The sequence below is a fragment of the Boeremia exigua genome (assembly GCF_020726555.1).
Source record: "Boeremia exigua strain MPI-SDFR-AT-0100 chromosome Unknown C7974scaffold_12, whole genome shotgun sequence".
NCBI lineage: Eukaryota > Fungi > Ascomycota > Dothideomycetes > Pleosporales > Didymellaceae > Boeremia > Boeremia exigua.
Window position 1 is genome coordinate 1,603,040 of NW_025763529.1, and position 27,124 is coordinate 1,630,163.

The 27,124-nt window shown below is 45.6% G+C and overlaps 8 protein-coding genes across 8 annotated transcripts; 3 read left to right on the plus strand and 5 right to left on the minus strand.

The window, feature by feature from the left end:
- Positions 1-2,184: 2,184 nt before the first annotated feature.
- On the minus strand, positions 2,185-2,666 carry C7974DRAFT_403874 (uncharacterized protein). Its single transcript, XM_046142888.1, has 3 exons — positions 2,594-2,666; positions 2,313-2,544; positions 2,185-2,245 (listed from the first exon to the last, which is right to left on the minus strand). The coding sequence occupies exons 1-3, from the start codon at positions 2,620-2,622 to the stop codon at positions 2,216-2,218; spliced, it is 291 nt and encodes a 96-aa protein (XP_045993028.1). The 5' UTR covers positions 2,623-2,666; the 3' UTR covers positions 2,185-2,215.
- Positions 2,667-5,947: 3,281 nt separating this feature from the next.
- On the minus strand, positions 5,948-6,907 carry C7974DRAFT_319987 (uncharacterized protein; the record flags this gene model as incomplete). The annotated part of the gene is made up of 1 exon (XM_046138732.1): positions 5,948-6,907. The coding sequence occupies one exon, from the start codon at positions 6,905-6,907 to the stop codon at positions 5,948-5,950; it is 960 nt and encodes a 319-aa protein (XP_045993029.1).
- A 1,768-nt stretch (positions 6,908-8,675) lies between these two features.
- C7974DRAFT_437210 (NAD binding domain of 6-phosphogluconate dehydrogenase-domain-containing protein) lies at positions 8,676-9,697 on the minus strand (the record flags this gene model as incomplete). Its single annotated transcript, XM_046145174.1, has 3 exons — positions 8,676-9,068; positions 9,113-9,531; positions 9,649-9,697. 3 exons carry the CDS (start codon positions 9,695-9,697, stop codon positions 8,676-8,678), a joined length of 861 nt encoding a protein of 286 aa, XP_045993030.1.
- Positions 9,698-10,726: 1,029 nt separating this feature from the next.
- Positions 10,727-13,181, plus strand: C7974DRAFT_443671 (Alpha/Beta hydrolase protein; the record flags this gene model as incomplete). Its single annotated transcript, XM_046145463.1, has 4 exons — positions 10,727-11,020; positions 11,127-11,838; positions 11,921-13,063; positions 13,147-13,181. 4 exons carry the CDS (start codon positions 10,727-10,729, stop codon positions 13,179-13,181), a joined length of 2,184 nt encoding a protein of 727 aa, XP_045993031.1.
- A 1,020-nt stretch (positions 13,182-14,201) lies between these two features.
- C7974DRAFT_437212 (major facilitator superfamily domain-containing protein) lies at positions 14,202-16,757 on the plus strand (the record flags this gene model as incomplete). Its single annotated transcript, XM_046145175.1, has 13 exons — positions 14,202-14,557; positions 14,640-14,784; positions 14,886-15,065; positions 15,116-15,190; positions 15,254-15,282; positions 15,458-15,461; positions 15,523-15,714; positions 15,781-15,872; positions 15,957-16,076; positions 16,150-16,174; positions 16,533-16,606; positions 16,655-16,689; positions 16,744-16,757. The coding sequence occupies 13 exons, from the start codon at positions 14,202-14,204 to the stop codon at positions 16,755-16,757; spliced, it is 1,341 nt and encodes a 446-aa protein (XP_045993032.1).
- A 989-nt stretch (positions 16,758-17,746) lies between these two features.
- Positions 17,747-19,597, minus strand: C7974DRAFT_466351 (uncharacterized protein; the record flags this gene model as incomplete). The annotated part of the gene is made up of 2 exons (XM_046146325.1): positions 17,747-18,955; positions 19,010-19,597. The coding sequence occupies 2 exons, from the start codon at positions 19,595-19,597 to the stop codon at positions 17,747-17,749; spliced, it is 1,797 nt and encodes a 598-aa protein (XP_045993033.1).
- A 2,732-nt stretch (positions 19,598-22,329) lies between these two features.
- On the minus strand, positions 22,330-23,588 carry C7974DRAFT_443678 (beta-lactamase/transpeptidase-like protein; the record flags this gene model as incomplete). The annotated part of the gene is made up of 2 exons (XM_046145464.1): positions 22,330-23,447; positions 23,498-23,588. 2 exons carry the CDS (start codon positions 23,586-23,588, stop codon positions 22,330-22,332), a joined length of 1,209 nt encoding a protein of 402 aa, XP_045993034.1.
- Positions 23,589-25,269: 1,681 nt separating this feature from the next.
- On the plus strand, positions 25,270-26,805 carry C7974DRAFT_475714 (uncharacterized protein). The gene is made up of 2 exons (XM_046146649.1): positions 25,270-25,433; positions 25,490-26,805. Exons 1-2 carry the CDS (start codon positions 25,416-25,418, stop codon positions 26,753-26,755), a joined length of 1,284 nt encoding a protein of 427 aa, XP_045993035.1. The 5' UTR covers positions 25,270-25,415; the 3' UTR covers positions 26,756-26,805.
- The last annotated feature ends 319 nt before the right edge of the window (positions 26,806-27,124 follow it).

Sequence of the window (27,124 nt, forward strand, 5' to 3'; positions counted from 1 at the left end):
GGGCGAATGTATCCAGGGCAGTGTGGGATGAATCTGATTTTCGATACAAAAACGCGCACGTATGACACCGTGCTGCGATGAGTTCGGCTTGCTGAATCCGCGTAGAAAAGATCATCGAGTGGAGTTGCACAGACACAGAGTCATGGGGCCAGTCTCTTAGCCGCCCGACCGAAGCAGTCTTCGCTGGATACTGTGGAAGTTTGGCAGTTTGGAATGGGTACCTTACTTTGACGAATTATCTCCTGGTCTACGTCGAGTCTTGTAGAGTCCTTTATGCTCCCAAGGCATTGCATCTAGGAGCTTTTTTTGCCAATAGATCCGACACTAGCCATAGCACAGATCAGACGTGACCCGAGTGAGAAGATGGTATCTAAGTTGCGGGAAGCGATTAATCGCTGGAGATCGTTACAGGTGTTGTACCAAAAGTCTGTGTGGAGTACGGGGAGGTACAACTCTAAGAGGTTCGAAATACTGAGGAGGGAGTGGCTCGGTAGATTAAAGTAGTTCGACCAGCAAGGTCGCCTTGCACGGCGCATATCAGCAGCACAGAGCGAAGAGATGCAGTTAGCGAAGGAAGCATTCTTGGCTGATAGTGCTGGCGCAATCCCTGTGTAAGACTGATCATTTGCAAACATGCTAGATTGCGGAGAGTGGGACATAGATCCAATTCTGGGGCGAATCGTTGAGAAACTAGGATTTGATGCCACATGTGACTGCAGGTCTCATCCAAATGGCATTCCATTGCCTTAAATGTTCCAAGCTGGTTTCATATTTTGTGCACACTAGATAACACTAATTCCGTCGATGGTAACGTACTGATCTATTCGTAGCATGCTGCTGAGGCCCCAGATCAAATTGGTGCAGGAGGCGCAGCTGTCGTGAGCGATGAATTGGACGCCAACGTTTGTACTGAGGTTTACTGGACTCAGGGCGGAACTACTTCTTTGGGCGGTAGCCACATCATACGACGCATTGTCCTATAAATTTGTGTATTCGTTGTCAACCCGAGTGTCCAATGCTCGGAAGTCGTCTACGGTAAGTGTGAAGTCCATGGTCATCATCTGGCAATAATTGTCCTTGACTGTGGTTTGATATCGGTCACTGTTCTTAGCCGTAGCAGGTGGCATCTCGAGGGCTGGAGGTGCCGTTGAGGTGGCATACAGAGCGTGTGGATGTTGTACTGCTTGCAGAGCTCCTGGAATCTAAGAGAATGGTGGTTCAAGTTGTTCACGTGGTCATCAAGGATAAGTAGGCAACGTGCTGCTACTGTACGAGCCTTAGTACAAGCATCAAAGTGCTTTAGCCACTCTACCCTGAGCTTGTTATTTGTCCAATTATAGTCGCTAACTACGAACGCCCAGCTACGTGGGATCTCTGCCTCATCCCAGACGGAGAGATGGTACTTGCCGGCAAAGATCAGGAGCGGTGGGACTGATTAGCCACCAGGGTTAATAGCTGCTGTCGCCGTCACCTACTCATGGTCGTCAGGCTGAATAGCCTATGGCCTACCTCTCTTCTCTGACCCTGTTACAACAAGCTGCGTTATAATTATTACTTTGCATAGATGTAGTAATAGATTGTTATTCTTATTATCCCAATAAGAACAGAGAGGGGGGCCGAAAAGTAAACAGGGTGCTGGTTTTTGCTTTGGTTTATGTAGAAGACTGAGACCGCTTTAAAGTGGTAAAGATCTAGGGGAAGTGCTCTCTTTCTCTCTCCCTAGTTTCGACTTATTGTTTAGACGAGGCTGCAACCTCACTAACCGTAACCCATTACGTCTTACAACCGTGGTAGCACTCGCCGTCACAAGTGCGCCCTGTTGTTATTGTCGACACGGGACCGCAACCCTCTCGTGCCGTTGGCACCAGTACCGTGCCTATCGCAATGCAGTCTATTGGCCGACATGACTTGGGCTTGAGACACGTAGGTGTTGTGTGAACGGTGAAGGTAGGACACGCAGAGAACGTATCAAGAGACACCACAGACTCTATAGAAGTCATCTCGGGAGCGAAAGATGATGTAAGCGTGGTAGTAGACAAGGTTGATGCTGCTTGTGAAGTGGGCCAGGCAATGAGGCTCGCGGAACCGTGCCAGGGGGCTGTAGTGTTTGGACCAGCATCTATGGTCTTTACACTGGCTGCTGAGGCGCCTGCGCTCAGTCCGCCACTTTGCTTTGAGCACACGGTCTCTACCACATATGAAGTTCTGCAGTCCATCATACACTGGGTCGGGCATGGTTTGTACGCTGTTTCAGTCACAAGCTGTCCGCAGCACGAGTCTGTCGTGCAAGGGGCTCTGATCTTGCTACGCACCACGCAATATGGCGGTTCGTCGCAACTACTGGAGTCGAAGGTGCAGGAGATCGTGGGCGCAGGACCGTCGACCCGTGTGGTGAGCGTCGGACAGCGTCGCGCGGCAAGAGTTGTGCGCGTTATGTAAGTCTCAATAGTAGTGATATACGTGCTGATTGCGAGCGTTGAGGCTGGACATATTGGAGAGGCAATTAGGTTAATGGAAGCTAGCGCGTGACCTAACGCCGGTGTGCTGTACAAAATCAGATACTAGCGTTTCTACAAGCAGTAGTAGAGCTTACACGAGGAGGGTTAGAACTCGAAGAAACATGGTTACTCTAATGAAACCAGTCTGCGCGATTTGTTGGTTAGAGGTAGCCCTTATCTCCTATTGTTGCATTCATACCATGGACTTAAGTACTAGCGTACATTGCATGCCGATGTCACGAGGTGTCAACAAAGGTCGAAGGGCGGCCTGAATCTGTACCGAAGAAGCATCCAATGCTAAACAGCACGGCCTTCCATAAATATGTGAAATCGACTGTCCCACGCCCTCGTTGCTGGCATCTTCCGTGGAACTCACCCGCGCGCAACCCACCGTCTCCGCGGATCGCTCTACCCTGATCCAAAGAACCCGACCAACACCATCGCCAACCTCAAACGTCAACAAGAATGCATCCAGCAGGATCGCTGCCAGCGTTGCCGCCGTCCCCGCACCGAACATGAGAAAGGAACAACCTCTCACCCCGTGATCCCCTCTCGCACCACCAATGCTCGTCAAACCCCTGCCATCCAGGCACCAATCATCCCTGAGTCTCACCAAATTGAGGCGCTGCCCACCCTCTCTTTCGCTTAGTGTATTATAAAAAATCTTATAAAATAGGCTAAGGCTCTCTACCTATAGTAACGTACATCACGGGCGAGCGGCGCACATGGGCGAACGGCGCACTTTTGCCAAGACTCTCCCCCATCATACCATATTATGGCCTAAAACACCACAAATTAGTGCTGCATAAGATGAAACAAGCTATAATATTACTTAGAGACCTCTTCTACTCTATTCTTGCACGTTTGCGCGTTATGCCCACTCTCTCTACACCTTCTACAGCGTTGTTAGGATAATTTACCTCCTTCAGCATGCACCTATGTCTTCCTCTTCTTTCTATTACTACGTGCGCCAAACTCTAATAGAGCAGTCTGCTGCTAGCCCTCTTTAACTATAAGGCTTCCCTCTATCTAGATATGCCTTCTTTTGCGCAATTTATGTTCTGTAGCAGCTGCTAGAGCTGCGTAAAGTGCAGCGTTCTCCTATTATGCTAAAGCTAGCTTGTGCGCAATAATTGCTGCCCTCTTTAAGACCTTCTTAAATGCTTTAACTATAGAGGTTAGTAAGCTATCTATATACCTCTAAATCCTCTTCTTTATAAGCATTAATTGCAACCTAAATTCTAGAGTATTGCTTAGAGTCTGCAACTGCTAGAGCAGGCTATTTTAGAGGAGTAGTAGCAATAGAGTGCGCAGCTTTATATTTAGAGCTAATATAATATAATCTAGAGCAAATAGAGCTAATCTAGCCCCTTAGAACCCTCCTTAAATATTACTAGGGGTAATAGCTCTATTATAAGCTGCTATAAAGCATAGGAGGAACTTCTACTTTATAATATAGTTAATCTAGTTATATATTAGCTAATTAACCTTATCCCTATATGCCTTCTTTAGAGGGCTAAAATAAGCTATATTAAGTAGCTATAAGAGGTATAATAAGTGTATAGGCATATATAGACCTATAATATTATTATCCTTATAGTATTACTTAAATTCTATAGAGTTATAGCTCTTATAGCTATTAATAATTAGCAAATAGTAGGTGCTAATAGTATGCATCTTTATATAATTATTAAAGTGCTTTAACTAGTTAAAACTAAGCTTATTAGTAGTCTAGCTATTCTTAGAGATAGTAATAATCTAATCCTAGGGCAGGTTATTATCTTTATACTAGTTAGACTAGTAGTAGTAGGCTTTAAAGATAATATAGGGCAGAATAGCCTACCCTATAGCATTAATACCCTAGATAACTATTACCTACTTATAATTGCCTAGCTAGACTACCTTTACCTATCTATAGTTCTCTAAAGCTATAATAACTACTCTAGAGCTTATCTAGCCTATTATAAAGCCTATCTTATTAAAGTTATAAGTATTATTATCCTAAATGCTATACTTAGCTTTAGTATTAGCTATAAGGTTAAACTAGCCCTATATAACCTTAGAATCCTTATAGAGGGCTTACTTATAGTTATACTTATAATTAAAAACTACTTTAAGCTCCTTCTAATGCAAAATAAACGTGCTAGCCTAGTTTAAGCTAATAGGTGCTAAACTATACTCTTTCTATAGAGAATTAGTAATATTAGTTATATCTATAAGCTAGGGGGGTTATCCTTGCTTAGCTAGCTTAAGTATATATATAATAATTATCTACTTCTTAGTATTAGTTAGATTCTATAAATTAGCTATAGTATTAATATATAAAGGTTATCTAGTACATCTTATATATAGTATTATTTTAGAGGTGCTATAGATAGCTATAGCATATTATATAGAGAGGTCTAGGTCTTATTTAAGAGCTTAGATTACAAGCTATATCTAATATTCTTTTAATGTGTTAAGCTATTATTATTATAGAGGTATTAGTAGAGGTTAGTGTTTTAGTAAGGTCTTAGCAAAAGTATGCTATTTGCCTATATATGCTACTTGCCTATAATATATATTATAAGAGTTATTATATACTTATTATAGTATAGTATATTCTAAGAATATATTATAAATTATATATAGTTTCTAAGAGCTTTAGAGATATAATATATTACATAACTCTTATATATATAACTCTAAAGTTAACTTAACTTAATAATTATAAGTATAGCTACTTATAAGTATAGGTTTAATATATTAGGTAGCCTTATAGAAGTTTAGAAATTTTTTAAGTCTTTAAACTATATTTAACCTATAATACTATAAAAGACCTATAACTCTAAGCTAGTTTCTATAGTAAAAGTAGACTATAAACTAGTTAAATTTTATACTATCTATAATAAAAGTATAATTTATAGCTATAGTTTTATTATCTTTATTATCTTTAATACCTAAGCTTATCTTTTTCTAAGTAGTTAAATATTTAACTTAAGATACTATAAATATATATATACCTAATTAACTTATATCTAACTTTAATAGTATTTATATTATCTTTCTTAATATACTAGTAATATAAATTAGGCTAGCACTAGTACTATTTATACTCTTAATATAGGTAGTATTAAATATACTAGAATATTTTAATAAGCCTACTCTATATAAAAGATATAGTATTATATACCTTACTTTAACTACTAGAAACACTACTCTAAGAACTCTATATCTAAATATTTTTCTATATAGCTTTATCTATATATTATAATAACTACTTTTATTTCTTTTACTTTTAAATATTTTTTCTATACAAAATAAAAACTAGACTTATAGATATAGTAACTACTACAAGGTATGATATACCTTTTTTTATCTTTCTTAATATATTTAGTATTTATTTTCTACTTTAACTCTATTAATCCTACACTCTATTATACACTATATATTGTAACCTTTCTACTCTACTACAAGTTTCCTGTGGGGAATACAACTTTTACAACTCTTGATTCCCTTACATTGCCATTAAATGGGTTTTTGAATCCGCCATCAGTAACAAAATATGCTACTTTACCGTAATCTCGCCGCTTTGGGCCCCAAGAGCCTGCAGTCGGACCTATTAATTCTAGATTGAGAGGATCCCCAACGACAGTTGAATTAACACCGGTGTTCAGGTCAACGCGCACGATGCTATTCTGTCGATGAGTCGTGACGTATGCCAGTCCCGCCACCTTGTCAAGAATGAAGTCATCAGCCTGCATCCAGCGATCCGTAACATGAATAGGTTCGTCAATAGGATCGAGCGTCGAAGGGTGAAAGCGAACGCGACCAAATATTAGCTGTGCTGTGTTGGTGAAGTACAGATAATTTTTGTGCCCATCCACCTGTAGCCCATTCACTCCTGGAACGTCTTCTTTACCCGGGGCTGTGCTGTACGCAAGCATATCATGCTTGAGCCAGACACGTAATGACGCTTTGGTTCCTCTTTCTGGCAAGTCGATGCGCCAGATTAGGTCTGAACGGGAATCTGCGCATAGTAGAACGGAGGGCGAAAGCATCGTCAGACCGTTTAGAAAGAGTGCTTCTGGTGGGAACTCGAAAACGGATGTAGGTATGGGGGCTGGCGCTCCAGGTTCGTAACCACGCATGTCAATGCGCCATAAGGTTTTAGTGCTGTTGAAGTCGAAAGGGGTGCTTGTCGTAACGTAAATGATGTCGGGTCGGACCTGTACAATACCCATCGGTGACTGCTCAAAACGAAGAAGGGCCACAGGTGTCGAAATTTTGTTGATCTGATTGGGGACAAAGTGGATTTGCTTCGCTGCTGGGTCGGTGACGAGGATAGAGCTGTCATAGCGAACAACCAGGTTCTCAGCAAAGACACCGGAAGGAAATTCCGCCACTGTTGATATGTTTGCTCTGCTCATGGAGAGTAACGAAAGAAATGAGTTTATCGCAACCATAATAAATAAGCTGAGGAGAAGCTAACTAAGGCTGCCCTTCGAAGACGTGGAAGTTGTGTGCGTAATATACTACTCCTTCTAAATATAGATACACAAGTTAAATATTATGTTTTATTTAGGCTAAGTAGTAGTGTGCTATATTTACTACATTCCCTACTGTATTTAGAGACTACTAAAGATATTATCAACCTACGTTGTAAAGGATCTAGAGAATCTAGTTAGTAGTTAATCTAAATCTATCGAGTGCCAAGTAAGTAATAACGCCAAAAGCCGCAGACAATTTAAGGAAATGGCGCACTATCTCCTCGGCCGAAGATAGCACCAGTCTTCGGTGTATTCACTTGGCCAAAGGTAGCACCATAACGTTCCCTGACGAAGAATGTAGTGTAAGGTTCGACGTCTCTGCACCCCTAGTTGCCAATCTTTCGTAAAGATTCAGGCGTTGCAGGAGTCGAAGACCAGTTGAGGGAATACCGACTGCCCCACCTAGTGTAGTTGGCTCGTGGTGGATTTCGTAGATTGTACAGGATATCTGGTGTTCCTGGTACAAACATAGCGCTGCAGCTACCCCAGCAGGTCCTGCTCCAATAATGACGACCTAGATGAACAGTAAGTTAGCCTTGCTCAATTTGTTACGCTTACCATATCCTACCTTCTCAATCTTGTTTATTTTTTCTACACGTAGCAATCAGGGACCTAACACAAAACTTGTAGATTTTGGTGTTATTTCCGCTCAGTGTACTGTGTGGGTAGAACTTGATATAGATTCAATCTATTTCATAGAAGTGATTAGAATAGCTGGTACATGCCGTCCTACAACAATTTGACTAAGAGAACTCAGCTTCTTGACTACGTATAGCCTCGGTGGATGACATCTAGATAACCTCGTAGCACCCCCTCTTGCGTCTGGTGCATACGCAATCAACGTCGGCGTTACGGATATTCTGGCCTAGCTCGTCTACTCGGAGATATCAGGTCAAAAGCGCATCTCGATCTCCGGTGAATTGGGCATCACATCGGGAATTTCATGTCTGATATTTCAAGTCCGATATACCCGATGATGATGCCACCGGTCTCTTCGGCTCCCAAGCACACTTTTCCTCTATGGGGAACGCTCCAGGAAAGAGCCGAAATTCAGGCCTGGTTCAGAGAGCCCCGAACAACGGACAGGTTTTACCTTCGTGTCCTGCGCACACCAAAGAGAGCACATTCCTGAGGCTAAAGAGTAACAATATTCACCTTCATGACTACGCGAGAGGCACGTGCACAGTATGCTAAGAAACTAAGCTTAGCTTCGGGGTAAAGATGGAGATCTGCCAGTGTCGCATAGTCCGAAAGACTTCACTGACGACGGGAGAGGTGGCAGACCGTCGCTCACGCCCTCCTCCACTGCAGAAAAACACCGTATACGGTCACTAGAACCAGTATCTAGATGGGTTGCCAAGCATACTTAGAATGTGATTGAAGAAAACGGCAGAATTGCGGCTGGAACCGAGTAGGACAATCCTGTCCAATCCACTGAGGACGGGATAACGGCCCCAAGCCATTACCTGCAGCATCTTGTTCAATCAAGTATCTTGGCTACGTAGACAGCTTGGATGTACCTTATTGCAGATACACAAATCTCGCGCGAATATTTCCTTCCAACAGAAGGATTCCCTTCTCCCTATCTTTCAGAGAATTACATGTTTCATGCTAGGCCTTAGACTGGCTCACAGACTATCAGTCTTGACTATTCTTTATTTCTAAAGTCTAATCCAGCTTCATTCCTGACAGCTCCATACACACTAGAGATATCTCCTCTGTCGCCCAGCTCTGCCTTGACTACGTCTAGCCTACCCCGCACAACTTTCAGCAATTTCAAGCTACCCTGCGCGCCACTACTCTCTCCAAGACTCATCGCATGCCTTGCATCTTTCCTTGCAAGATCGACATGAAACAACGGCTCTGTTCGCTTGTGATAGCTGCCCTGCAACATTCTCTGCGAGTATTCAATATATAGCCCGGGCAACACCGCTCCTACGAAGTTGTGTAGATTGTCCACGCCAAGCCCGCTCTTCTCAGCGAGGACATAGCCTTCGGAGAGTTGGTTAACTATGTTCAGGATGAAGGTGTTCCCAATCATCTTGAGCAGAGTGGCGTTACCAGCAGGTTGGTCGGGAAATTGACTTCTGCACGGCCCATGACGCCTTTGATGTAGGGCTTGACTCTAGAGCAAGACGAAGACTTGCCAGCAAGGACACAGACAAGTTGTCCACTTTCGGCCATGGCAGGAGGTCCGAAGACGGGCATTCCAACGAACTCAGCTCCCTGTGCCGTGATGCGCTTCTCTAGGCCGTTTGTCGTATCTGGGTGCAAGCTGGAGCAGTCAATGATCAGTTTTCCTTCGACGTCTTCTTGTAGTATTATGTCAACAATGCTGACTACAGAGGCGTCGTCCCCAAGACAGAGAAAGATTATGTCTGCTTCGTTGACAACGCTGTTGACGGTGTTCAAGACTCTGGTCCTGTCCCAACCAAGTGTGCTTGCAAGATCCTCGGACCTCTCTTTGGTTCGATTGTAAATAATAAGGGGTTTTTGGAGGTTCCCTTTTTCGACAAGGTTCTGTTTGTGTGAGTACCACCCGGCATTGCACTAGGTATATCGTACTTTGCACATGCTCTGTAACAGTCATTAGATGAAGTTCGAAGATAAGCTGGCTATACTTGCCCTCCCCATGTTGCCGAGCCCAATCCACGCGATTTGAGAAACCATTATCAGTGGTGTTGCGCGATGATGAGAATTTTGCGACATAAGCCGTGTGAAGAGTTAATCATGTACAAACGAGCTACTTGTAAGCTTATACATTCAGTGGTGACAAGCCTTTCAGGTTATTCCTGTTATCTGCGCCGGTCAATTGTCTGACATCCAGTATCAAACTAGACTGAATGAATCTTAGTCTATTCACGACTACGGTACCCTGGGAGCTAACGCATTGCACTGCCTCCCGCTACCATGCCGGTAACAAAAGTCTACAGCATAAGCTGACGAAGCTGTCTAAGCCTGCCAAAACCCTCCCTCCTCAGCCTTTGGACGTTGCGGCGCTCTGCAACAGCTACTAAGCTATCGAACAATCTTTGACGACAGCCAGCTTGAAGCAGTGAGCCTCCTTTAGACAATGTGTGATTTGAAGCTGCTTCAGTTTGATACAGCATCCCTATCAACAGAGGTTGGATCGTCTTGAATTCCTGACAGTACGCCTAACTTCTTCATAGCTCGCTAGTGATCCGGGATTATGCTTATATCTTTGTGCTATGGATACACGCTGCAAACACCAGCAGCAGTGAGGGTAGCAAGAGCTTAGTGCTCTAATCGACTCACAGCAAGTGACCTAACGCTAGCTAGGTTCCGCAGAGGAACTACTGCGTGCCTTTGGGAAAGCGGGGGGGGGGGGGGGGGGGGGGGGCGGATGAGTGTAGCCGAGAAAACCGTACTCAATCGTCCCTACCAGGTCCCTTAGCCACGCGTCGAAAAGGCTGTTTCTCAATGAACGACGCCGAAAGCGCGAAACTTCGGCCGAGCCGTCCTCGGTGTTTTACGGACATACTGGAACAACGGCCCTGGTCTAATTCTCACACAGCTGCGGCCGAGAGGATGCGGCCTTAGTTTTTGTCTGCTTAAATGCTCTTTAATTGCATACGTACATATATCGATCCGCGTGTCAGATTGTCTGCTGGACTTAGGTAACAAATCCATCATTCGGAGCATTTTGCACTGCAGCAAAGCTCACGTCAATTCAGTCTCATGGCGGGAACCGGAGTTTTTATTGGTGTCGCAGGACTTACCTACGACAATGGAGTAGCCAGAAGTGTTACATCGACAGATTCGGAGTTCAGGTACTACGAGGGCGAGACGGTGACCTTCTCCATTGGCAGTCTTGTTCTGGGCTCGTGTATCGGCAGACCGCTTGTTACAATATCTGACTTGCTTCCTATTGACACGCCGACTTTTCATCCCCGAACAGTCAATCGAGCGCGGTTACTTTATAGTCTGGCTCCTGGCCAAGGATTTGAAAAGCCAGCTGTCATTGATCAGAAGGTAAAGAATTCAACACCGTGCTCATTTCAATCAGTGTTTTCCATCGCTACGATTATGGGTTCTGTTATTTTGCACTCTGGTCAACATCCGCTAACTTCCCACTCAGGTTGAGGATGTCGTTGCAAGCTACGTGTCAAAAAATCACTTGGATTCTGATGATGTGACTATTCTGGATGAACCACTCGCTAAGGTCTGCAGCACGCTGCATCTTCGTCCTAAGACTGTGTCTCTGACCCGCAATCATCTACGCCGCGAAGCCGCCGGATTCAAAGTACTACGGGACCTTGAGATACCTTCGCCGGACGGAGGTCACATTCTAGCTGATGTTTATCTGCCGCTGAAGCCTGGCAAGAAGTTTCCTGTCCTGGTCAGTTGCACACTTTACGGGCGACGTGTGGCTTGGGGAGGCCCCGATCTGCACAATGACCGAGAGATTGCCAGCTTTGAGCAAGCGGAGGACACCTGGCATTCGACGCCTGCCGGCACAGACCTACCCCTGCCAAACCTAGGGCCATGGTCTAATTTCTACACAGGACAGCGTGGTTTCGAGAATGTAGGTTCATTCAACACTTTTAGCTACGTACCAAATGGCTACGCTATGGTCAAGATTGACCCGAAAGGGGTGTCGCAAACTCCTGGCGCCCGGTGGATACCCGGACAGCTTACACGCGATTTTCATGCAGCGGTTGAATGGTCCGCTGAGCAAACATGGAGCAATGGTAGTGTCGCACTCGTAGGAAGCTCCTATGGTGCAAACACACAGTGGGCAGTGGCTGCCATGAAGCCGAAAGGTTTGAAGTGCTTTGTCCCATATGACAGTGAGTTTCCTTGTTCCTTGTCGCCAGCAGACCCATCGTGTCTTTTCTAGAGGCGATATAAGCCAGAGCTGATAGATGACAGCCGACATCGATTCCTATCGCGAAGCTGCTTACATCGGTGGCATTCCCGCAACCCGGTATCTCGAAAACTGGTTCGCTCGAGTTCGCGGGGTTTCCTCCAAGTGGAATGACCAATCGAATATAGAATTGGCCATGCAGGCTAATCCTGAGTACAATGCATTATGGAAGATGCTAGAGGCCGATCCAAAACACTCAATAGAGATTCCATGCTTCTTAGCTGCATCACAGATCTTCATGCTCCACGGACGGGCTGCTTACGAGGCGTGGATGGTTCGGCGTCCCGAGAACACTCACCTCCAGCTCGTCGATTCTAACTACTTCTCATGGCCAAGTCGGGAGGTCGCTTCGAAAATTCTCCAGTTCCTCAATCACTATCTCAAAGGAGAGCACATACTTCCACCAGAACGAGTGGGCATCCAGATGAGGCTTGGTAACCAGGCATGGAGCTGGCGAAAAGAACGAAATTGGCCTGTTCCCGGGACACAGTATACAAAATGGCATCTAACTGAAAGCGGCTTGTCAACCCTTCCTCCATCAGCTGGGTTTGCCGAGACGCGCTTTGGGTACCAGACAAAAGCGACTCCCATACGGAAGTCAGGGGTAAGCTTTCAGAGCCCACAGTTTATGGAAGACGTTGATCTCGCCGGCCATTTCACCACTGTGTTAAGTGTTTCGTCGACAGCGCCAGATGCTGACGTCGTTGCCCTATTATGGGCAGTCGATGAGGCGGGACTTGCCGTCTCCTACGGTGCCCATAGCCTTGAGCCGGAGCCCATCGCGAAGGGATTCTTACGTGTTAGTCACCGGAAATTAGACACGGAGAAATCGACTCCATGGCGGCCGGTACATACTCACACGAAAGAAGATCTGGCGCATCTGCGGGGAGCTGACGACGTAGCGGAGATAGCCATCGAGATGTTTCCGGCTGCCTGCCGAGTCCGAAAAGGCTGGGCTTTGCGACTGGATATCTGCCCTTCTGAATATCAGCCCGACATACCAGGCTACAAACCGGCTGTCATGCGGCAATTCTACGGAGAGTTATTTGAAGGGGATGCCACCGATGGCGTACATGTGGGGGGCGACCGGAACAATTACATCCTTTGCCCTGTTGTGCCACTGAGCGAGTGTTACCCCCAACTGTGCAGTATAGCGGGGAAAACGTATATGTCCAAACAGAAGGACCAGGGAGATATTCGAAATATATTCTTTGCTTGCTCAAGGTTTTAGCTATCTGCACACATCTTGACCAATCTACGGGCTAATTTATCATGCCTGGTGTCTCATTAAATGTCTTCCAAAGCCTTGTTGTTGTTGATGTTGTTGTTGTGGAAAGCGCAACGACTGCCGTCTAGCCTCCTATACTATTTAAGCTCGGAATCATCTAGACTTTGAGCCACGAGGTCCCAAATTCCCAGTTCTGCAGGAGATGCTGCTCTCAACAGTAACTAATCAATAATACCGACGCATAGTACGGTGACAGAAATGGAAATTCGACGTTTTCTGTGCGATATGTAAGAAGTAGTCCATCTTCAACCAGCTTTAGTCGCATCCTAACTGCAAGCCCTCTCGCTCGATGGCTCGGCTTCGTGTGCATAGCCTTCGTCGGTAAACTCTGGCCTCGGCCGAAAAGCAATGGCCGAATTGTATTGACCGCATACGCCGCATTTACCGGAGCTTGAGCATTTCCAGCAGAGCACCACCAAGCTAATATCTCTGTTAGTGGTTTGACAAAGAAGCACTAGAGCACGAGGCAAAGTCTATCTATGAAGGTGTCAGAATGGACCCAGTCACTAAGGTAGCAACAGGCTATCTCTGTCTCTCTCTCCGTATCGATCGTCGTTAGCTGCTTGGAATCGATACCGGTCTTAACAATGATTTGAATCTTTGAAACCTCTATACATTCGTTCATCCAAGAGTACGTACATTCCCTGTACTATTGTTATAAGTAGCAATCTTATGATCTCGGCCCTATTCAGGAATCTTTCGGAATAGCGACGATCACTGCTTCCTTGCACGAGCAGAATTCTGTCGCGGAACTGTATATCCGAGTTGATACTACCGTAGTCTCTCGAGGTAAAAAGTCTAGGCGAATGTCAACTGCTCTTAATGGCCGACACTCGACTATTGGATACTTATATTGGACAGCTTGATCGTTATTTTGAAAGAGGTCCTGGGCCTTCTTAAAGAGATGAACAGGTCCACAATAACGTGTTTGGATGTTCCGCGGGAGCTGCACGAGAACACCGGATCAGGCGAATATGAGACAAGAGAAAAAAACGAGTATGAATGCGGATGAGGAAAAGGTGGTCGGACTCGATGGAACAAGCCACCCTACATCTTGTCCTAGCGAGACAAGAAGCACCGCACAAGGCCTAAGTTCAAGCTGGCTATCACATGACAACAGAAGTCTGAGGACGATTAGGTCGCATCACTCGAGAGCAGAAGCTGACGGTCACACATCTTTCGACACCGAGCCTAGCCCCATCACACCGAACATCTCCAACGCCGACGGCATGGTTGCCGAAGAGCCGTATCTCGTCACCTGGGATGGCAATGCAGATCCAGAGAACCCTCGGACAATGAAAAAGCTGTGGCGCTGGATCATCGTCTTGATATGCAGCGCCAGTTCGCTCTGCGTGTGCGTAATGTACCCGAGGATAGATTTTTAGAAACCAATCAGTGATACACAAAGCTAATAGTTGATGTTTGGGATGACATAGAACTTGTACTTCATCGCTATACGCATCGACTTACAGCCAGCTCGAATCTGAGTTCGGTGCGTCTCGGTTGGTATGCACGCTTGGGCTGTCGTTATTTGTAGCTGGACTTGGCACGGGACCTATGGTCCTCAGCCCTCTTTCCGAGGTGCGTACATATATATAGGACATCCTTTCACGGCCGTGTGCTATTGCATGTCTGCCAGCCTATCTGCCTCAGCCTGGTCATACTCTGACACTAGTGTGCAGTTTTATGGGCGCAGACCTATTTACATCTGCGCGTTGGCGTTCTTTACCATCTGGATGGTTCCATGCGCGATTGCTCAGAACATTCAGACCATGCTAATTGCGAGATTCTTTGACGGTCTATCTGGCTCCGCCTTCCTCAGTGTAGCTGGAGGTACCGTGGGTGACATGTTCAGCAAGCATGTGAGCCACTTGAAGCACCGATCGGCTACATGAGTCTGATCCAAACGCAGGAACTATCAGCACCCATGATGGTGTACACAGCAAGCCAATTTATAGGACCCGAACTGGGGCCGCTGATAGGAAGGGTATGCAAAGAGCTCTGAGTTCCCAATCTTGAAACAGAACGCTGACATCATGCACGATTTTAGTTCATTGTTGAGACTACGACTTGGCGGTGGTAAGTACTTGTTAGAGAAAGGGAGTTTCCTGCATCAGACGAACTTTTAGCGCCGATCCGAGGCTACTAATCCTCTCAGTTCTCAGCTCTCATATCTGCAGGGATACTCTTGCTGTCCCGACAAACGGTGTGCTGAGGTCAAGATAGGTGCTTCTATTTGCTCTCTGCCGTCCAGGAAAGTTTATGAACCGTGCAGTACGTCTCGCATTTGATTTAATACTGACTGATGCCGTTGTTCAGGCTTTGGTAGTAATCATCCTCGTGCCCGAAACGTATCACCCAGTTTTGTTGCGTAAGAAAGCCATCAGACTGCGACGAGAAACAGGAAATCAGGAGTGGATAGCGCCGATCGAGAAATTGACCACATCTGTCACGAGAACGGTACTGTGGTCATGCATCCGACCATTTCAATTACTCATTTTCGAGGCCATGGTGGGTTTCCACTTACATCCAGTGGCTGCGTGATCGGTGGCACTGCTGACCTGCTGTGTAAATCAGTTTCTGAATCTATGCCTGCTGTCGGAAATGCTCTTGGGGATTCTCTACTTGTTCTTTGGAGCCTTCCCTCTGGTGTTCCGGAACAACCATGGGTTCAGTAACTAGCAGACGGGCCTTGCTTTCTTGGGGCTATTCGTCAGCATGCTGGTCGGCGCTCTATCCGACCCAATCTAGAGGCGGATCTATGGCAGGCTTGTACGAAAACGTGAGGAGCAACAGGGCAGGAATGGTGGCTTGGAACCAGAATTTCGGCTTCCTTCAACAATGATTGCGGCTTGGGTCGTCCCAATAGCGCTGTGTGATAAGCTACTGCTGCTGTTGCTGCTGCCGATATGTAGCTGAGAAGAACCTTCTAATTGTGCATGCAAGGTCCGGATGGACCACATATGCATCTGTACGTCTATGATTTGGCTTTTTAGTTATTGGATGGCTGATAGATTACTCCTGGAGATTCACTGGATAGGTATGACATATTTCCTGCGCGGCGACGAGGGGATGGTGGTAATAATAGAACTGACCATGTGACCACAGTCCCTGTAATTTTTTCGGGCACATTTGGCTTGGGGTAAGAGAGGCCTGAAAGACTCATGGGATGTCGGAACTAGATATGATATGCTGACTACCTTCTCTATGGCAGCGTTATCTGGGTTTACTAAGGAGTATATACATTCCTGGTTGAGGCAGTGAGTGCTACCATGTACCGCTATGGAACCAGACTTTTGAGTTTACATAATATTGACCTCACTGACCAGTACCCTGAATATGCTGCATCAGCTCTCGCGGCTAACAGCTTAGCGTGGTCGTACTTTGCTGCGGTAAGCATTCAGTATGTACTTTTGGCATGCAAGACAAGATGCTGATTGATCGCGTATAGTCATTCCCCTTTATTTGGTATTCAAATGTACGACAGTAGGTCACCGAGACCGTGATCATGAGAAAAGAGCGGCCGATAATCCGGAACAGATCTCGGCTACTAGTGGGCAACGACACTACTTGCAATTCTGGCGTTGGCCATGGCCCCGTATGATCTGTCTGATGCAACTGTTGGTGGCGGATCTCGCTAACGCATATCCACGCAGATTTCCAATCTTCTTATTTCGATAAGGCAAGCGTCTCAGACGAAACAGTCGATATGCATCGACGTAGACGGACGAGAGATAGACATCGGCTGAACCAGGTGTCCAGTATCCCAGAAATGACACGAGGTGGGAACTATAATAGCATTAGTATGCGAATGAAATCTTGGCTCACGAAACCTGTGCAGGGTCTTGTACAGAACAGTGCACAAGTCCGGTATCAACTCTTGTGAGAGAAGGTAAGGAAGAAGTTAATTCGTTGACGGAATCAGTAGAAGTGAGTGAACATATATCCTCTGTTATTAGGCTGTGATGACACACCCTACCCTTACGTAGTTCCATTAGCTAGTAATAAAACGCCCAGAAGGAATAACTCTCCTACCAAGTTCTTCTAGTGGCGCATGTGAGTCCCGGATTCCAAGACGGACTAAGTCCACCCCGCGGGAATACGTAACTACTGTCATATGCATATCAGTACAAACGAAGCTTCTGGGCAACTTGCGCAGAAACCCTCAGCGCTATCAGAAACTTACTTGTTGAAACATAATCAACCACCGCACAAGCGTCATTACTACCAATGACTGCAGTATTTCCTTTATCCTTAAACATCACGGGCTGACATGTGTATCTTTGTTATATCCTCATATAGAATCTCGCATATCAGCCCTCTTATGTTGAGCATAGGCGAATTCTCCTCTACGACTACGAGTTCAAGACCTCTAAGCCTCGGGGCTACAAGGATATCATAGTATCGACGCTGCGTTTTGCTTTCCCTTGAGTTGGGCTCAGCTTTCCAAGTCATACAAAAAGCCTTGCGTCACTCAACACCGTCTCTACACTAATACGCCGCATCCCAATGATGAACCCGAATACAACAGCTTCGTATGAATTTAAACCTCCCACTTCGCCATGTACCAATTTATCTCTGTCCCACCACACGCTCTATCGCTTTTGCGAACATCAGCCCTCGCACGCACGCACGCACCCTCTACACTGCGCACCAAGCCATCAGGCCCTGCGCCATACACCCATACCGCATCTTGTGTCGCACGCTCCTTCTCTGTCACGAAAGAAGCGCCTCGTTCATTTAAGCCTACGGCTTTCCTAACATGCATCGCTGGATCTAGTCTTCCGTCCTGTGAACTTACATGAGTGATAAGCATCAATCCCGGCGTCCGCGCAGCAATTTCGTTGAGCAATTGCCATTCCGCGATGGTGGAAGCTTCTTTGTCGCGTATAGTCCATACGAGGGTGAAGGTACTGCCGCTGTTGGATGCGCGCGCTTCTAGCCACCAAGTGGCAAGACTGTATGCGCCTGTCAGGCCGGTTCCGCCAACAATGCATAGGGTGTGGTAAGCAGTTTCGAAGCGGGTGTCGCGTGGTAGGTATGGTCCTTCTAGGCGGACTTCGAGGTCCATCTTGTCGCCGCTGTTAGGGACCATGTTACCTAGCTTCCAAGTCCATTCCTTGTTAAGGCTCTTCTGCTTTTTGCCTTGAGATTTTTGAAACAGGAAGACAGGACCCGAGGTATTGGTGCTAGGTACTGCGGCTGTGAAGGGGTGATTCTGCATCTTACTGATGTTGGGGACGTTGATGTAGTAATACTTGAGTGGGAATCCCATGGTGAGCGCTTTTTCTGTAAGAAGGTCGGTGGTGTTGCTTTTGGATTTTTTATCCCAAGCGGGAAATGAGATCCGATACCAATCTGCACCTGCGTTCTCGATAATTGCTGCCACTTTGTTGTGTGACCCGCCGGATTCTCCTGAGAACACACGCATCCCTATATCGATCATATAAAGAAATAGGCCTGGTAATACAAGGTAAAAGTCTGTACTGGCGTGTATGCTGGCTCCAATAAAGATAGAAGTACTGCAAAAGCAATGGAAGTAGTAGAACATGTTGTAGTTCCGTCGCCTTACGAAGGGCAGAGATGTCAGAACTATAACTATGATGATAAGAAGGCTGGCAATGCCATTGTATGTGGTAGTTGTATACCAGGAACCTCGCGCTTCGGATTCTTCCAGGGTCATTGTTGGGTTTCCAGTGGCAAATGTATGGTCTTTCAGTTCGCTTTCGGCAAAAGGAGCCATGGCATATGTCTGTTTTCGAGTCAGCATCAATCGCGAACGTCATACAGGTATCCTAGGACTGACCAGATAGGTGACTCCGTGTGCTACCACGGCAGCTGTGAATAAATACGAAACGAATTTGTGCGCAGCCATTAACGTGCTGTGATGCACACCAAATGCCCGGCCTACCAAGCTGTTCCTCGAGACTGGAATTATCATGAGACCCATCAGGAAGTCAGCGTAATGACCAGTGACTCCAGTAAACGTCAGTTGAAGCTTGGTCGTTGTCCACTCTAGCGGATCCGTCCGCAGACCCCAGAAGTCGAGTAGAGGTTGCATCCAAATTGCAGTGGTAGCAAGAGTGCTTCCAATTATCCACACAGATACTAGAAACCCGCCGACGGAAAGGCGCTTGCGAAGAATTGGGATTTCGAATGGTGTGCAGTAGGAGCACAATGTTCGCATTGAGGCGAAATACGATTGCAGAAAAAGGCCAAAGCCAAAAATGGCAAGCATGAGATAGAAGGTCCCCAAATGAATTTTCGTTTCCCGGTGCAGAAAGTCCTCCGGGCATACCGTGGCGTAACATGGTGCATATGTTAGGCCAATGGTAAGACCAAGGAAGCCGATGGGAATCAGGACAATTGCCGTAATTTGGCTCGCGTGTTTCATGACTGATGAAGATTTAGTGACAATGGTTGTGAAGATTGTGATGATAATATGGACGGATTCCATAGTGCTTCCTCTATGACTATATATATACAGCCGCAGAGAAGGGCCGAGAAAGTCGCCCTCATTCTTCACACCAATGCTATAGGTAGTGTTTCACACTCTACTCAGACTCCACAAGCATAGCCCTGTAGATCCAGTGCAGCAAAGGAGATAGTAGCGAAAAGGTCTTGGCGCCAAGGTCAGGTACTGCCGATTGGTGAGTCCCACTATCTTAGCAGGTCAGTCGATTGTGGCTATGTCACAAGGAGCTGACGTCTCTTCTACGACAATTGTTTCTAGATGAATACATAAGACCTTGGCATCTAAGCATGAGTAGCCAAGACGTTCAAGCGTGGAGTTAATTGACATGTATCGTGCGTAGCTTCTGTTGAAATTTCCCGGTCTCCTTGTCGGTCTATGTCTTTGATGACTCTAACCAATTGGAGTTACCTACTGGTGTTCCACAAATCTAGATGGTTGTACTAAGACGATGGGAGGACTTTGCTTACAGAGCGATCCAGGTTCTTCATAGTTGGAAGAAGTCATGCCAAAATTCCAAACAACCTTGGAAGAGAATCTTATCCGTATCTCAAACCGCGGAAAGAATTTAATCGGCTCTGCTAGTTTCTGTCGCGTATAGGCGAACGTACCTATAGTGGCTGAGTCCGTTGCAACATGTTGCTACAGTTGTCACTGCTGGCTTTGCACCAAGTGACAAGTCTCCAGATCTAGGAGTATCGTAAAACCAAATTTAGAAACCTGGCTTAGTTCAAGATTAGCTTTAATCCCTTCCCTGCATGGAGCTCTGCTAGCATAGTACTAGGCTTCTCTCATCGCTCTTTTCGGCAATTCGTCCTCGGTCATTTCCATTCGGTCGATTGTAATTACCAATATTCGAATGCTTGTAGTCAGGAATCGTTGAACAAGATAAACAGAATGTTTAGTATCCCTGAGGAAGGGATTTTGCTAAAGAACCTAGTGAAGGGAATTTGAAAGGGCACCTTAAAGTTTGAAGTGATCGAGAGATCATCACTACACCAGATGTGTCGAATAGACATCAATGACTTCATAGGGTTTTTTTGGACATTTGGTGTGATCGCGTTTGACTGATGACCCTCCAGTAGTGCCACTAGTAGCAACTGTAGTAAAATGGAACTCCTCATCAAGCAGCGATAACTCCTTGTCTGCCGTGACGAGAGACCCTTTAGTCATGTAGGCTTACTGATATATCTTATTTTCTCTCATCTAAGCATCTAAAAACCACCATCCATGTTCTCGTCCCCCCCCCTCCCCCCCCCCCCAACAAATTCATAACCAAAGCGCTCCTCTACTCATTCAAGCCAAAATACGGCACTAAAAGTAGTCATTATCTCCTTTTATATTCTCCCTTTCGATTATCTCGAAGCCGACCCTTCGCCTCGACATGTCCGTTCACTGCAGTCCCTTTTGTCGTTCTGCATCACTTCAAACCAGTCAAGCAATGCCGTGTAAGTGTTTCTGACTACCACCGCCATTTCTGAGCAAGAGACTAAGGGAATCATCATGTTCTGGAATGATCTGGGCCCACAACGATGCACGAAGCCATCGTACCAGAATGCACCCTCAACACGCTGTGCAAGTAGAGTCGATCTGGATGCAGGTATGCCGGACTCTTGCCAGGTTCTAGTGTCGTAGATCGTCTGGCTCCGCTGCAATCAATGTCTCACTGAAGTCCATCTCAGGTATGGCTGATGACCTTCAGAAAGGGAACGGCAAGAAATGGCGACGGAGAAATGGCAGGCGATTGAAACCAAATAGATAAGGTAGGCTCTCTCATCTCTCAAAATAGTGCTGGTTGATTTGGGGAAGCACCGGGCCTACGCCTCGGCCGGTAAAGTTCTAGGTTCGGTGAATTGAATTGACGAAACAAGAGTTTACCGACAATGGGAAAGCAAATCCCTCCATCACCGTGACCATGCCCACATCTGCTGCAGGCGCGAGTACAATAACTCACTTGAACTCAAAAAAAATGAAAGAACAACTACCCAGCAGGTCTCTAACCTAGCCGTACGAAAGATTCGGCTTGCCGCTGTGCAATATACGGCCGGCTCTCTATTTGCTGATCGTTACCAGGACCCATTTGGCATAAAGTGGGGTCCAACATCTGTCGATCGTATTCCAGAGCTTACGTTCAAGTTCAGTCTCAATTAAGGGTGCTCTCTGCCGAGGTTCCCAAGCTTATTAGAGACACGCTCAGGTTTTCAGAGAAGATGGAAGCAATATACGGCATCATGAATGCAGAAACTACGGCTTCAATGAGACCGGCTTCATAGTGGGCTTCCACTCGACAAGAACAGTTGTCACAAGATCTGAATATCCCTCAAAGCCGAAGATGGTGAGCAGGGCCATCGAGAGTGAGCTATAATCAGTAAGGGCATTAATTCGATAGGGTGATGATCCCGCCCTGGTCTTTGGCGGTAAACACAACCCATCGGCCTCATCAAGCCGTCTCAGAGGCTGCTTCGATAATTCAGCGCTGCCTATCGCGAGTATCATGGTATTTGATAGTCGCTTTCGTACGTGGCGGTGTTGTAGCCTGATGAAAATGCTGGCTCACGCGGTGTTTTTGTGCACCAGGTGGTGAAGCACGTTAATATAGTCGCTTTAAATGCGGGAAGAGCTCTAACAGATTGACTCCACAATGTTGACTAGAGCTACTCTTTACAAACTTTTGACATAGTTCGCCAAACGGCAGTCTCAAACCTCTTGTTTAGTTCCCAGGTTTTGCTGTCTCCCCATGGCATGACTTGTGTTGCTATGAACAGCGCAAGCCCGCGCTCGCGATTGATGCTCCAGAGCAGGTTCGGTAAGCCTGTCCACGCCAACGTAGCCTTCGGCCTGAAGAAGTCGTCGCGATCAACATCATTAGTAACCAGCAAGCCGCTAAGTCCTTGGTTCGCGTCCACGCCATCCATACTCCCTCCGACGGAGCATTGGTATGAGAATGGCGCCAAACTAATAAGGGCCTTGTGCGAGGAGCTACCAGGCACAAATTGTGCGGTAAACATCTCCTGTACACTGCATCTTTTTAAAAGCGTAGGGGAGTCCTTGAGTAGGTCGGCTAGTACGCGGGTGAAGTCGTGCACGTTAGAGTACATCCCTGACCCGCCTCCCTCCTTCACAGGATCAGGCCAGATTGGCGTCGTGCTATTGGTCAGTGTGCCATCGTCCTGACGCGTCGTCATGCGCATGAGTTTTTTGGCCACATCAGGTTTATGCGATAGGTGCCAGGTGAATGAAGAGATGCTGAGCGGTTGAATGATGTGTTTCTCGACATACTCCTCGAATCCTGTGTCTGTGAGGCGCTCCACGAGAAGGCTTGCCCAGTCTAAGCCACTGGTGTACATCCAGCTCGACCCCGCCTCAGAGGTTCGGGGATAAGCACAACCTTTTGCAACGTCACCGTCGGTAAGCATTACCGGTACTTCACCTCGAGAGTGGCGCCATGCTTTCAAGACTGGGGTCATCCAATCTTGTGCTGCTCCGCTCGAGTGCGTGATGAGATGACGTAGTGTAACTGACTGCGTAGGTGTATGATACACGAAATCTCCATCGTCGTTTTGCGTAACAATCGGCTGGGAGGCTAACTCTGGGAGATAGTCGTCAAGAGGATCATCCAATCCAACGATTCCGCGTTCAACAAGCTGGAGAGACGCGATGGTAGTAATGACTTTCGTGCAAGACGCAACGAAAAGGGTGGAATCGAAACTTAAAGGTTCCGCATCTGCCCCAACGCCACTATATCCTGATGCGTTCTTGTAGATGTAGTTACCTTTGCGGCTGGTCAGCGAGTGGAAGGAGAAATGAAATCAGCAGCATTACCGTCCTTGTCAACAACAGCCATAATCGCGCCAGGTACTTTGTTGGCCCCTCTGACAGTGGACTGTTTAAGAAACTCTTCGAAATTTTCCATGGCTTCCGTTTGATAGATTTGACTAGAGGTGAAATATCGGGCAGTGATAATAATTGCACGGATATGGACTTAGTGGTAGATCAGACGGCTTGGTAGCAAAGACAAGGAGACGTCTCTACGGCGTTTTGTCGCTTTATATATGTCTCTTGTTCAGTACGGCTTTTGTGGGGTCTCTCGTGGCCGGGAAATATACGCCGCAAGAATAGTAGAGAACGTCTGCTCATAGGTCCATTCTTTCATCGGGAACCCCGCCTTTCACCTCCAAATTGCCGATTGGCACAGATCAGACATCTGCGACATTAGAATGTGACAGCTGAAGAACTTCACTGTCAGAAGTTACCACCAAGTTCGATATTAAGTATGTCGTGCTACTGCTTGTGAAGTCGATTACAATTCAAATTAGAAACTAACCAAACAAAATCTTCCCACTAACATCAACGCCCAATCTTGACTCTAATTCCGTTGCTGTCATGTTCTTCTCGATCTCACAAATCTTTTCAAATCACGCTCTTTTGGGGCATGTAGCTCTCGGCATTTACACGGTGTTCTCGGCCTTGCGGCCAATTCGGTCATCGGCCTTCCCAACTCACGATAACGAAATAGATTGCAGATCGCTATCTTGCTTGCGTAGGTAACAGTAGCTCTTAGTTCTATATATTGTGTTATATAGATTAGAATTAATATTACTATACTCTAACGTATATTAAAAACAATGTTAGTAGCCTACTTAGTCTAGAAGAATCTTAAATATAATTAGATATAGCAATAGCTATTCTCTATTCTATTTATATATAAAAATAAAGTATTTAGTATATATTTCTTTAGTAAATATATATAAATTCTTATAGTATAGTTAAATTAAAATATTTCTAAGTACTATATTAATCTTAAATATACTACTTACTAAAATAACTATATATTAAAGTTATACTTTAAGTAAAGCTTATAAGTACTATTTAATTAGTTTTTAAATATAAATACTATTAGAAAAACTAATAGAAGTCTATACTAAGAAGTATAGATATAATCTATCTATCTTAAAAATAAATATAATAATAAGAAGTAAAGAATAGACTATCTAGCTTAAAAGTTAGATTAAGATTAAATATTATAGATCTATACTTAGGTTAATTATAAACTATAAAGGTTATATTTTTACTTACTATATACTATAAAGAGTATAGTAGCTTATAAAGCTTAATATAAGCTATATAAGCTATATAAGCTATATAAGCTATATAAGCTATATAAGCTCTATATAAAATTTACTTTAGCTTAATAACTATAAAGAAAGCTTATTATATAACTAGTAATAAAACTATACTATATAGAAGAGCCTATTTAATATTATACTAAGTATATTAGTACTTATTAAGTATTAATATCTAGTTAGTTATAAAAGAATAATTATAATATTAGTTACTAATAATTTTATTTAATTTAGAGAAAAATTACTTATATAAGATTTAAAATATTAGGGCAGCGCCTTTTAGTAACCTAGTTCTATCTAATTGTAGCTAATGCTGCTAGGTAGGTGGTCTAGATAAACATTCTCTAGCTGAGCCACAGATCCGCCGACGCTAGTCTCAGAAAGGAGTTGCGCCGAACTAACGATCAATCCTCCGTACTGGGCAAAATGCGCTATGGTGAATCTACTGTCAATGGCTAAATGGGGCATTTTTTCCATCCGCTGCGCTACCCCGCTGCGCGGTACGAGAGTATATATATCAATCTCTACGGATCACGATCGCTCTCCTCCCATCCCAAGTCATTTCATCCACTCCAATTCTTTTCAGAGCTTCTTTCCACAGCTCAAAATCAACGATCATGGCACGGGTCCAAAAGGTACAGAGTATAGACGACAACTGCCAAGTAATCCGCTGACTCAAGGATCTATTCAGGCGATCATCATCGGCGGCGGCGCCGCAGGATTAGCGGCAGCAATACGACTAAAGACGCACAACGGCATCAATACAGTGCTGTACGAGATTCGCTCAGAACCAACTACACTAGGTGGTGCCATCAGCATTCCTTCTAACGGACTCCGTTTGCTTGATCAACTGGGCCTCTACGACGAGCTCGTGGCGCGTGGGTCTTCTTCGTCACATCTGAACGTTCATTCCTTGCGTGGTCCAGTTCTGGTAGACGTCGATATGGCCGGATGGAGCCGCGAAAAGGTCGGGTTCGGGTTCATGCGCATCATGAGAGCCGATCTGATGGATGTTCTCCTTAGGGCTGCCAAAAGGCACGGAGTTGCCGTTCACTTTGGCACCCGGATGACCAGAATCGAAGAGAACGACGATTGCGTCACAGTGACCTTTGCTGATGGCAGAACCGACACAGGTGATGTACTTCTTGGATGCGACGGCATTCACTCCGCGGTCCGCACTCTACACGTCGACCGGGATGCCCTTCCAGTGTACACGGGTATCGCCAACATGTTCGCCATATTGCCAAACTCATCTCTTTCTGAACAGAATCGCGAGATTGCACCAGCTCTACACGCCACATTGACCTCGCATGGCTTACTCGGCGTTATGCCTTGTACCGCGTCGAGCGACCAATTATACTGGTTCTACTCACGTGAGGTTGCTGTACCAGGCAGCGACGACGATCGAGAGGGTTGGGAGGCATACGGCAGGAAAGAAGTCGATGGTTTCAAAGACACCATAATGGGAATGATCAACGAAGCTCAGGGTCAATGGGCAGATCAGCTGAAGGAGATCATCGCCAAGACAGAAGCCATCAAGTTCTATCCGATCTTTAGAATGCCGCGTGCTGTAAAATGGTCATCGAAGCGATGCCTACTCCTAGGCGACGCTGCGCATGCTATGCCTCCACACGCAGCACAAGGGACATCAATGGCCCTAGAGGACGTCTTCCTGCTTTCAAGGGTGTTGGAAGGTGGGCCGCAACCACTAGAAGAGGTTTTCCGCGAATACGAAGTTATCCGCCGCCCAAGAGTAGACGCGATTGGTCAGGCTTCAGCAGAGAACGGGAACGTGAGGAAAGGCACTAGTCCCCTTGGCCTCAGGATGAAGGAGACGTTCTTGGGTGCAGGATTCTGGGTATACAAGATGGTGGGTCTGCAGAGATTTGGTATTGGTATGAACCAAAAGGATTGTGCTTATGATATAATGGCTGAGCCCCTGAAGATAATAGGTTAGGAACAGTTAGATAAGGTCTAGAAACATAATCTGTACTTCCTTTACTCGCCTTAGCTCTTTATTTAGTATCTAGAAGAAAAATCCATTTATTAAATTTATATCTACTATATAAGTAAGATTATAAGAAGAGAAAACCACTTAAAGTGCTATTGTTTCGTAATATATATTCTTGATTTAAAACTTAGGATCTTAGTACTAACGTGTTCCACCACCAAGCCGCGCACCCCACTGAGCCGCGCACCTCTGCTAAGACCTTATTACATTCTACTACTATCATGATGCCTTAACAACATGATATTGAATTGCTTCCTGTTAAAGATAGAATTATCCTTGCTATCTAAGCCCTTAGATCTAACGCGTTACTAAGCC

Excerpts from the sequence above, each read along its gene's own strand:
- C7974DRAFT_403874 (XM_046142888.1), bottom strand. The coding sequence starts at position 2,622 with ATGTTTCTTCGAGTTCTAACCCTCCTCGT. Across the intron at positions 2,545-2,593 it reads CGAGTTCTAACCCTCCTCGT|CACACCGGCGTTAGGTCACG; the intron begins GTAAGCTCTACT and ends GATTTTGTACAG. Across the intron at positions 2,246-2,312 it reads ACGAACCGCCATATTGCGTG|CGTACAAACCATGCCCGACC; the intron begins GTGCGTAGCAAG and ends TGACTGAAACAG.